Below are 12703 nucleotides of genomic sequence, written 5' to 3' on the forward strand. Positions count from 1 at the left end.
CTATTTGACTTTGACACCACTGGACTTGCTACTATTATAGCAAGGCATCCCAGAGCTTTCAGTTACTACCTCCTTTGAAAATTATCAAGGAATCAATTGGGAAATGGTCAAACTGTGGTATAATAATGTAATGGATTACAATTTTACTGTAAGAAATTGTGAATATGAAGAGTTCAGAGGAGCAACAAAAAGAAATGAAAGTGAATATTGTGAATAACACCCAAGTTTTCTCCCAAATGAGCCCATAAGAAAATATACCTTGCTCCCTTCTTTGCTGCAGTGGGAGGCTACAGCTGTGAAGCATGGCATATACCATGTAACTAGTATAATATGTTGGTTAATTTGGTCAAAATGCTGTTTTCAATCTTCTTTTTTTTTTCTTTGCTACAAGAGATGGCTTTCCAGGTAAGGTCAGGTGAGAGATCTTTTGGGGAATGAAACATGATATAAAAGCAAAGGCCATCAATAAAATCATTTTTTTTAAAAAGTGCTATGCAGAGATATATAATACATCCACATTATTAAGGACAGTGGAAGGCAGTGGCTGAATTTCTTTTGACGACTTTCTATTTCCTCAGTTAAGGGAAATATCACATTCCAACCCATCATCAGAGATAGCTGAAGGATGTCAGTGTTTTATAGTGCACAGAACAATGTTTACAGTGATGATCAAGTGATCAAGACTTGGTTACATGATGCTCAGCACATTCAGCTCAGTTTGAAAAGGGGAAAAAGTATGTAAATAAAGATTTCTGTCCAAAATGGTTAAAATGAAAAAGACATCAGGCTGCTTAAGGGGGACAAAATTTCAACTTGTTGGACAATTTGGCTCTATAGAACATCATTTCCAAAGCGTTCTAGAGAGCACCAAGGCATCACCTGGGCTCTCTTTGTCATTCCTTAAGATCATGTAGGCAGCATAACAGAGAAGAAAAAGTACCAGTGTTGGAGTCGAGAGTACTGGGTTTCAAATGCTGGCTCTGCAGGGCAGCTAGGTGGCGCAGTGGATAAAGCACTGGCCCAGGATTCAGGAGTACCTGAGTTCAAATCCAGCCTCAGACACTTGACACTAGCTGTGTGACCCTGGGCAAGTCACTTAACCCCCATTGCCCTGCAAAAAACAAAACAAAACAAAAAAAAACAAATGCTAGCTCTGCTACCCATTAGCTGTATAACCACCATCAATTCACTTAACCTCCCATTTTCCTCATTTATAAAATGGGGATAATACTCAAAACCACCTTATCTCACAGGACTGTTGTAAAGAAAACACTTTGTAAACTCTAAAATATTAAAGAGATATAAATTATTTTAATAAGTCCTTTGAAATATGAACATTAGTTTGCACACAGTGTCATTTTGCTTCCCAGAGAATGTAAGAGCCCTATGTTAATCATAATGGATCAAGACCAGACCTGTGATTTTACTGATAATTGGTATTGAAAACTCCCAGGTGAGGAAATGACACAATGCAGGCTGACTGGTCTCTGCTACTTACAATGTTAGAGGATTGCCTAAAGTACGGAAAGGTTGAGTGCCTCTACCTATATCACACAGATGAGGACAGGTCAGAAACAGATCTTCCTGGAACTTTCTGCTCTGAGGCTGGCTCTCTATCCACATTGTCTCTTATTCATAAACAGTCACGAATACGACTATTTTCATGAAGACTTATAATGCTATTATATATTATTAATTTTATCACACTCCACTCTCTCCACCACTTAGAATCACAAGATATTACAGCTGGAAGAGTCATCAAGTCCAAGTCCCTCATTTTACAAATAATGGAGGCCTTAAGAAGAGAAGTAACTTAAGAGGTACTTAATTAATTATGTTGATTGGTTGCTGCCCAAAGTCTGAGCATGTGCATTTGAAACCAGGTCTTCAGTTTTCAAATGCAACGTTTCTTTTCTACTATGCCACACTCCCTCTCAAATACTGTGTGGCAGGGAGATGAACTACTTGGAAAGCAATTATGCTCACCCACCCTCTCTGGGTCTGAGTTTCCTTTTCTATAAATAATCTATCCTAACTACCTTACCAGGCTATAGGAGGATCATATTAACAGCCTGAAAAGCAGTTTCAAAGCAATACAAATATGAGGCATTCACATGGCCATACTGTTTATCCTACCTAACAATAAGTAGCCTCTAGAGAAGAAAAGAAAAAACATTCAGTAACTCATTCCCATCTTTCACACAATTTAACCAAAAATGATGAAGGATTAGGCTGTAGGCCATCACAGCAAGGAGGTAATCAAGACACATGTTACCCCTAATTCTCAACTGTTCAGGAACTTGAGTAGTACAGAGAAGTACTTATAACAATCCCAACAGGAAGCATGCACCCTAAGGGAAAATGTCAAACAGAATTCACCCTCTAGAACCAGAGACTGGTTAGGCTTCAACTAAACTGACTCCTCTGCAAGGTATCCGATAATTCTGCTGGCTGTCTCATCTTTCCAAAGCACTGTGTATATGTACATAACTTGGGAGAGGCTGATGACACCAGTCATAATTTATGATGAACAAGGACTCAAGATGTTCTGTTAGTTTCCCACTGATACGTGGGCAAACAGACTAAGACTTTGTAACACAAAACTAGATGCTTCATTTATCAGGAAGTCCTAGGTACAATCCTCATCCATCAAATGATAATGCCAGATCAAATTTAAAGAACACTTTCAGGCTTACATAATAGTTTCCTCACAATATAGCCCTATAAAGTAAATATAGTAATTATTAGTATATCCATTTAATTAGATAAGGCCCCAAAAGGTTAAGTGACTTGCCTAAGGTCATTCACCTTTGAATCAAGATCTCCTAACTACAAATCCATTGTTCTTACCCACTCCCAACACCATACCACACTAATTCTCCACTATTGCATTTCATAGATTTACTCAATTAAAAAAGACAAGCTCCCTCTTCTCCCTAAATCTTTTTATCTTCATCTCCTTCAAAAATAGCCTTTTTTCCTCTGCTAAGATAAATGCCCTATACAACACACTAAGATTCAGTAATGATGTATTACAACAGCATAATAATGATCTAACATAATGAAAAAATATGACCATCTTATCCAGGAATGATCTAGTTTTGACTACATTAAATCCCTCAAAGAAAATAAGCCACTTCTGAATCTTTGTTGTCAGAAAAATGCTAACAGTAATTATTTAAGTTGTATCATTTTTACTTATATAAATATTTTTATTTTAAAGCATTGGCTTAAAACAAGAGTAGGGAAAAATCTGTTTAGACTGTGTTCCATTTAATCCTGCCTGAATAAAACATCTCACCTACAGACTCCAATGAATAAGTGATGGCACAGACTTAGAAACAGCTTTGACTATAACTGAAAGTCAATGAGAAAACATTAAACTCACAAATGCAAACAAAATACACAAAAGTGTTACCCATACTGTGATCACTGAGAAATGGGCTTTTTGGGATCAAAATATTATCTGCAGTAGAACCAGGAGAACATTGTACACAGGAACAGAAACACTGTACGATGATCAACTGTAATGGACTTCTCAGAAATACAATGATCCAAGACAACTCCAAAGAACTCATGATGAAAAATGTTCTCCACATCCAGAAAAAAAGAACTGGGGATTATGAATGCTGAATGAACTATACTGCTTCTACTTTTTTTTTTGAGGTATTCCCCTTTTGTTCTGATTCTTCTTTTACAACTTGACTAATGCAGAAATATGTTTAATGTGATTACATATATATATATATATATATACATACATATATATATATATGTATATATATATATAAACCTATATGAGATTGCTTTCTGTCTTGGGGAGAGAAGGAGGAAGAAAAATATGGAACTCAAAATCTTTTGAAAACTATCTTTACATGTAACTGGAAAATAATAAAATACTTCTATGATTTAAAAATATATATTATCTGCAATAAACAGGAGAGTATGAACAAAGCCTAAACAGGCTTTCTATGAAGTCAGTATTAGACATGATAAAAAAGACTTGCACTAATGATGAAGATGCATTATTCTATAGGAAGGTGTTAAGTAAAAGGGGCAGTGGACTTAAAGTTAAGAGAAGACCTAGGTGCAAGTCCTGGAACTGCCACTTAGTAATTGCAGTGGTGAAGGTAAGTCATTTAATTAACTTCCTTGAGTTTCAGTTTCTTCTTTTGTAAAATGGGGCTAATACCACTTGCACTACCTTACCTTGAAGTTTTGAAATGAGAGAAATGTTCAATTATACTTTGAAAGATTTAAGCAAGCTGTTCAAAACAATAACCAAGCACAACCCCAGAGGTATGTGCCACTCACCTCCTGACAGAGAGGCGATGGAATATATGGAATATATACTGGGATGTAGATGTTTTGCACATGACCAAAGAGATAACCTGGGATTTGCTTGAATGTGTATTTGTGACAAGGGCTCTGTTTTCCGTATTTTATGTAGATGGGGAAAGTAGAAGGAGGGAACAAGTAGTTGATTAGTACCTCTGATGGGCCAAGCACTTCAGAATAGTACTTCATCTGATCCTCACAGCAATCCTGTGAGGCGGGTGCTATCTTCTCCCCATCTCACAGCTGACTAAGCCAAGACCAAGGTTAAGTGATTTGTCCAGAGAAAGACTTCTAAGTGTCAGAAGCCAATTTCAAATTCAGGTCTTCCAGAGTCCAGGCCTAGTGCTCTATCCACTATGCCACCCAGCTTCCCTTCTGGGTACAAGCAAAAGAAGGAAGATTTTTGTTAAGTGAAAAAAATAATAATAAAATGTAATCTAAAAAACAAAGAAATGTTCACATATGTAAAATGAGCAACGTCTTTGTGGCAAAACGGACAAGTAAAAATTTGTCAACCAATAGCCATAAAATTATAACCATAATTGAAAAAAGGTAGTTCACATACTCTCATTATTTAGTGACAAAATACCAGTCGATTAAACACTGGTTGGGGCAGCTAGGTGGCACAGTGGATAAAGCAAAAGCCCTGGATTCAGGAGGACCTAAGTTCAAATCCAAACTCAGAAACTTGACACTTACTAGCTGTGCGACCCCGGCCAAGTCACTTAACCCTCACTGTCCTCCCCCACTCCCCCCCCCCCCCGAAAAAAGATTAAACACTGGTTTAATCTAACACATTTAGTTTGAATAGGAATAAATTATGTGCTTGGATTAAAAATTCAACTATACAAGTAAAGGAAGTTCTGAAAAAGTTAGATGAGACAGTAGCAGTTCATTGACCTGAGAGTTTTAGTGAAGTGCAAACTCAAAATGTTTTGGTGTTGTCAAGGAAAAGCCACAAAACTTAAAGCAATCTTAGGCTATATTCACAAAAGTCTATACTTTTTGTTATGGACTCCTTTGATGATCTGGTGAAGCTTATGCACCCCTTCTAAAAATAATGTTTGAAAAGTCATAAAAAACATACTATTACAAAGGAAAATAATTACACTGAAACAGAGCTGTGAATTTTTTTTTTTAAACAAGTTCATGGACCCCTGTTAAGAATCCCTGGTCTAGACCCAAGGGAGAGCACAGTCCCAATGTGTTCTGCTATGGTTGACTAAATTTCTAGTCTTTTGTTAAATTTTAGGCACTATATTTTAAGAAACCATAGCACAGGTCTTCTGACTCCTTAAGGATCCATAGGCTAGAAAGGCAAGACAATGACATAAAAGAAGTTCTATTGATTGTTGATAGCCAATGTAAGCTATTCCTGAACCTATTACATGGTACTTTAATTATTTCCATGGTGTGGCACACTTGAAAGTCAGAAGATTAGAGTTTAACTTCAAACCCAACTCTTACTTTTTCTATGATTATGAACAGGTCAGTTAACCTCACCGAGTTAACCTGAGTCTTCTCCTCAGCAAAATGGAAATGATAATAACTCTTACAATTCCTACCTCATAGGATTGGGTGTTAGGGAAATATTTGGTAATCTGAACCACTACAGAAACAGAAGTGGTTACCATGGCACACAGCACATTTAAGTGGAGAAATCAGCAATACAGTAGCATCCAAATTAACTTTAACTAAAGACCTCCTGCTTCCCAATTGAAAACATACGTGTTATTTTTCTTTTGGCTGCACACTTTGCTCTATCCAACTGCTGCATTGTCCTTGTCCTCAGCAATCCATTCTCTTCCCCAGGTTCCTGTTGCAAAACAAGAAAGAGGATAAGTTTAAAAACAAAACTAATGGGGCAGCTAGATGGTGAAGTGGATAGAGCACCAGCCCTGGAGTCAGAAGGACCTGAGTTCAAATCCGGCCTCAGACACTTAACACTTACTAGCTGTGTGACCCTGGGCAAGTCCCTTAACCCCAATTGCCTCACTTAAAAAATTAAATAAATAAATAAAAACTAATTAAGAGTTGTGTTCTTCCTTGCCTTCTCTGGGACCCAAACTCTGTAATAAAAGGCAACAGGTCCCTGACCTGAAAGAAGCTACCATTTTTGGAAAATGGTGATTTCAAACTTGAAAGGATAACAAAAATTCTTTAGTTCTAAGAGCACTGTACTACTAGTAATGCTTCAAGGATCCATGATCTCATCAGTCTCATCAGTGTGAGCATTCCTTCCTTCTTCATAGCCCTCAACCTATTCACTTCCCTCTTTCATCCTGTGATTCATATTCATTGAATTCTAGAAATTCTCAGAATATCCACCCAACAGACTGAAGGCATTCCAGTGGCACTTTTATTATTTTATGGATATTAGTGGGACATTTCCATCTGTTATGTCACACCCTTCAAAAAAAATCAATCAACATTTATTAAGCACCTTTTATGCCAGGCACAGGGCTAAGTTCTTTGGATACAATAAAAGGCAAAAGACAGTTCCTGACCTCAAGGAACTCACAATCTAATAAGGAGGACAACATGCAAATAAATATATACAAAGCAAGCTATGTACAGGATAAATAGGAAATAATTAACAGAGTGCAGCAGAACTAAGAGGGGTTGGGAAAGGCTTCTAGTAAAAGATGGGATTTTAGTTGGGACTTAAAGGAAGCCAAGGAGGTTAGTAGTTGGAGTGGAGGCATGAGAGAATAGCCAGAGTCTCAAAAAGGAGAGTCTTGTTCATGAGATGGCCAGGAAGTCCATGGCACTAGACTGGAGAGTATGTGTTGGGGAGTAAGGTGTATGACTGAAAAGGTAAGAGGGAAATAGGTTATGAAAGGCTTTGAGTGCTAAGCAGAATATTTTGTATTTGACTCAAAAGGGAGCTACTGAAGTTTATTTGCTGAGGGCTGGGGAGCTGGGATGGGGGTGGACATGGGGGGAACAGACATGATTAGACCTGCACTTTAGGAAAATCACATTAGTGACTAAATGGAGAATGGACTGGAGTGAGGAAAGATGAGCTTAGTGGACCCACCAGCAGGTTACTGAAATAATCCAGGTATGAGGTGATGAGGGCCTGGACTAGAGTGGTGGTGACTCTTGCTATATATGACTGGCCCACCTTATTTTCCTAGACATATATATCCTTCATGATGTCTCTAAACCCACTTCCCATGCAGGGCATATCTTCAGTGATTCCCAAGCTGCTGTTGCCAAAGTCCATCTTGGTTAACGCTAATTCACCCAGTGATGCAATATGGCTACGAATCATGGAACACTATCATCTCAGAAGAATCACAACTGTAGGCAACCCAAACTGCAGTGGAAAGACACATATGCAACAGCATATTACTAAGAGAAACACAGACTGAACCTGTAATTTCAACAACATAGGGAGCTCCCAAATGAGGAAAACTATCAATGCCGAGTCAGCACATTCTCTGCAACTTTAAGAGAGTTGCCTAAAGCACTGAGGGATAACTAACTTGCCCTGGATTACAAAGTATGGGTCAGAGGCACAAAGCTTCGTGGGTCTGATGCCAGCTCTTTATACACGATACCAGGCTGTCACTCTATACTAATGTACTGTTAAAAATGACTATTAATATAGGGGAGAGAACAAAAGATTAAACCTCAACCCACCAAAAAGCACAAAAACAATCCCCACGGAGAAAACGGGACCTTTTGTGGACAGAAACTGCCCAAGTACAGAGAAAAAAATCGTGTTTTCGTTTGTTTTGTTTTCAGTAGTTGTTAGGATGGATTTTTATTGAGGTGGGAAAGTTATTTGAAAACAAAATTTCCTCCATAGCATCCTCCTCTACAGCTTCATCACATTGTGGTGAGGACTCAGGGTGTTCAAAGGCATTTCCAGTGAAGCATACGCTGGAAAGATTTTACCTGGCCACAGGCTGTGTCTCTGGAATCCAAGAACCAGTCTACATAAATTGAAAGAGCTTCTTTACCAAAAGAGGACCCACAAAGTGCTAGTTTTATGATTTGCTTTAGTAGGGGTTTTTAACCTGGGGCCCATGAACTTGAATGTGGGAGGAATATATAGAAATATATCCATAAGTTTTCATCAGATTGCCAAAAGATTTCATTACACAAAAAAGGTCAAGAGCTCCTGATTTAGAGGCTTCAATCTATGACAAACAGCTGTGAAATTACAACTCTTTTGAAGTAAAGAATTTCTTTATTAGAACATACTTTCTGTTAGGTTTTTTCTCTGCTTTGTTTTAGTGTTCACTAGGTTTTTATTCTTGAAACAGGCTCTTCTTGCTTTTAGGTAGATTCTTGTCAGTTTGCTAGCCCCTTGCTAAACAGGTTACTCCTTAAAATACCAGTTCATACTTTCCTCAAACCTGTACTAAAGAAGGTTTACTTTTAAGAAATGACAAAGGTAGAAAAAAAATTATGGTAATAGAGACAAAAGAAGGGTGTCCACTCCTACACTGGCACTCCAACCTCAGGATTCATAAACCAAGGATAGTTATTTATCATGTAATTCCCATTCCAGGGCATGCATACCTTTCTAGAACATTACTTCTTTTTTCCCCTCAGCTTATCTTTCACAAATCCGATTTATTCCCCTGACCATGACAAAGCTTAAAGAATATACCTTAATCCCAGTGACCGTTGGTGGCAAAGAATTTATCCAAAATCTAGTCAAATTATTATGTAAAAAAATATATACATATAAACATATATATACACACAGAGATATGTATGTATATGTACATACATATACACATATAGATGAAAAAAACTCACTTACTTGACTAGTTGCCCACTTATTCATATTCTAGCCACTCCCAAGCACACAAAATGCAAAACCTGGAGAAGTAGTTAAGAGACTCAGTAACGTGCATAACAAGGCTCTCCAACCATGAAGAGTGACAGTGACAGCAGGAGAGAGAATGAAGCAATCTTCAAAGCAGAAGGCCAAAATAGCCCTGAAAGGAACACACTAAAGGTCTGCAGAAGCATGGTGAACCAATCTGCCTGGTCTGCAGGCCTACATATCCCCATACAAGGGGGGCTGTTTGTCTTTTTTTTTTAAGGTATTCAACCTGGTTGCGATTTGAGCTTGGTCTGGAATTTCTAATACATACAGAATCCAACCAAAAAAATGTTACTATTACAGTATTAATCATTCCCCAATTGAGAAATGGTCAAAGGATATGAACAGGCAGTTTTCTGATGAAGAAATCAAAGCTATATACTGCCATATGAAAAAATGCTCTAAATCATTATTGATTAGAGAAATGCAAATTAAAACAACTTTGAGGTACCACCTGACACCTATCAGATTGGCTAATATGACAAAAAAGGAAAATAATAAATGCTGGAGAAGCTGTGGAAAAATTGGAACATTAATGCATTGTTGGTGGAGCTGTGAACTGATCCAACCATTCTGGAGAGCAGTTTGGAACTATGCCCAAAGGGCTATAAAGCTGTGCATACCCTTTGACCCAGCAATAAAAAAATTAAATAAAAAAAATTAGCTCTTTTTCCTAAAGAGATCATAAAAAAAGGGAAAAGGACCCACATGTACAAAAATATTTATAGCTGTTCTTTTTGTGGTAGCAAGGAATTGGAAATTGAGAGGATGTCCATCAATTGGGGAATGGCTGAACAAGTTGTGGTATATGAATGTAATAGAATACTATTGTGCTGTAAGAAATGATGAGCAGGCAGATTCCAGAGAAACCTAGAAGGACTTACATGAACTGATGATGAGTGAGATGAGCAGAACCAAGAGAACATTGTACACAGTATCAACAACATTATGTGTTGATCAACTGTTACAGACTTGATTCTTCTCAGCAATACAATGGTCCAAGATAGTTCCAAAGGACTCATGATAGAAAATGCTCTCCATATCCAGAATAAAAAAGAACTGTGGAATCTAGATGCAGATTGAAACATACTATTTCTATTGTTTTTTGTTGTTGTTTTTCTTTTTTTAGGTTTTTCCTTTTTGCTCTGATTTTTCTCTCATAACATGACTAATGCAGAAATAAGTTTAATGTGATTGTACATATATAATCTATATCAGAGTACCTGCTGTCTTGGGGAGGGGGAAGGGAAAGGAGGGAGGGAGAAAATTTGAAACTAGAAATCTTATAAAAACAAATGTTGAAAACTATCTCTAAATGTAACTGGAAAATAATAAAATATTTATATGGAAAAAATATTACAGTACTAATTATAGACAAAATATAACAGAGAAAGTAGAACTGGACTTGAAAATTGAAAGACTTCAAGTCCTGGCTCCAACATTAACTATCTATGATCTTGGGCAGATAACTTCTCTTTTGAGACTTTTATTCAGTTGTAAAATGGGGGCATAACACTTATATTTCCTCATGGAATTGCTTCAAGGGCAATATTTTATAAGCCATAATGTAATATATAAATATTATCTTCATAATGCCTTTCTCACAGGCAAATCATCTTAGAGTTAAGCTTCCTTATAAAACCTTTTAAAGTAAAGCTTTTTTAGGTTGACTGATTATTTACACAATGCTATCGGGTAGGGGGGTGGGGAGCAAGGGTGATTAGAGGGAAATTAAAAACTTCGTGAGGGAAAAAAATTAAGTGCAAAGCTATTTAATGAGTTAAAGAGAAACATTAAGTAAAATTATTCAAAACACACAAATCATTTCACTTTGAACAGCTTCAATCTTTATGAATTTTTAAGTAACTCTAAACTCCCATTTAGCCAAGTTTTACTATTACTTAAGCAGGAAACAGAAAAAAAGAACAATTTATGAACAGGGTTTGTTCCAAAAGTTTTTTTTTTTAGCTAAGTGAAGTTTACAATTTCACTTATAACAATTTTCAAATCACTTGTTCCTTTGTTTTTGGTTAATTTAAAGATTTGTGTTTGTTGATGAATACTAAGAATATGATAAAAATAGTTTATGCTCATTTGCTAGTTGGATGATCAAAAGGCAGAAAGGCACTTTCCCAGAGAGAATATAAATTCCTATGCCAGCCCACAAAACCTACTTGCTTCGATATTTCAAATTATGATTTTACTGGTCTGGGAGCTTCCTCCAAACCATCATAATCAAAAAGATCAAAATCCTCTTCATGCCTTAATAGGCAGTAGCTACATTCTATGGCCAAAAAGATTTATCTGGAAGCCAAACTTCTGGTGATGAGAGCTGAAATAATAAATAAACAGTAACCTATAAAATAACCATATGTAACAATGTTCCTACTGGAAAATTAACTGAGACAAAAAGAAAAAAATCAGGTCAAATATAATGGATTGTATTGATTCTAAATGCAAGTTGAAACATAAAACTTTTCTAAAAATTTTTAAAAGTAAAGTTATATGTGCTGTCAGTTGCAATCACTATATTAGATGGTTATGCTTAAGTGCTTTTTAGTGGTAAGGTCCTACAGGGTGGGGCACAGTGGATAGAGTATCAGGCCTGAAGTCAGGAAGACTCATCTTCATGAGTTCAAATCTGGGCTCAGACACTCACTAGTTGTGCAGTCTTGGGCAAATTACTTAACACTGCTCAGTTCCTCATCTGTAAAAAAAAAAAAAAAAAAGGCTAGAGAAAGGGGACAGCTAAATGGCATAGTAGATAAAGCACTAGCTCTGGATTCAGGAGAACCTGAGTTCAAATCTAGCCTCGGACACTTGACACTTACTAGCTGTGTGACCCTGGGCAAGTCATTTAACCCTCGTTGCCCCACCAAAAGAAAAAAAAAGCTAGAGAAGAAAATGGCAAACCATTCTGGTATCTCTGTCAAAAAAACCCCAAATGGGGTCACAAAGAGTCAGACACAACTGAAATGACTAAACAAAAACAAAAACTATAAGGGGGTTTCTTTATAAGGAAATAAATGTGTCAAAATAAAATGAGTCACTAAAAACATTTTAGTTCAGGGGAAGGGAACAAGCTTTTATATAGCACCTCCTAAGTGCTTTATTCTATGATACAAGAAGGGACTTGATATCTAAACTAGGAAGAAATAAAACAATAAAAATTATATACCAATATCTCTAATGAATATTGACACAAAAATGTCTAATAAAATATTGGCAAAGAAGCTATGTAACCAATATAAAAAAGCATTATAAAAAAGATTATACATATTATGACCAGGTTGTATTTATACAAAGAATGTAGGATTAAATCAATATTAAAAAACTTGTTGTTTGTCTTCATACTCGAAGAGCACCATGACATTGGAAGGTGATATCATGACAAATCCAATTCAGTTCAAGTGAAAAGGGCTGTGCAAGGTCACCAACCTCTCTCTCCTCCAGAGCCATCTGGGTCCACTGGCAAGATAGATACCTGAGTCAAGTGGAGATGGCCCCAGATGTTTA

At 36.8% G+C, this 12703-nt stretch overlaps 1 protein-coding gene across 3 annotated transcripts in view; it reads right to left on the minus strand.

Annotated features, from left to right (window-relative positions):
- Positions 1 to 12703, minus strand: part of UIMC1 (ubiquitin interaction motif containing 1) — a 140860-nt gene that overhangs the window by 90542 nt on the left and 37615 nt on the right. For 2 of the 3 annotated variants that reach the window (XM_043981651.1, XM_043981649.1), the window contains exon 3: positions 6067 to 6154. In XM_043981651.1, the coding sequence (XP_043837586.1) occupies positions 6067 to 6154 (88 nt within the window). Of the gene's footprint in view, positions 1 to 6066; positions 6155 to 9121; positions 9227 to 12703 lie in introns of those variants that run through there. The other variant, XM_043981650.1, reaches the window with a different exon arrangement.

The sequence above is a fragment of the Dromiciops gliroides genome, chromosome 2, assembly GCF_019393635.1.
Source record: "Dromiciops gliroides isolate mDroGli1 chromosome 2, mDroGli1.pri, whole genome shotgun sequence".
NCBI classification, from domain to species: Eukaryota; Metazoa; Chordata; class Mammalia; order Microbiotheria; family Microbiotheriidae; genus Dromiciops; species Dromiciops gliroides.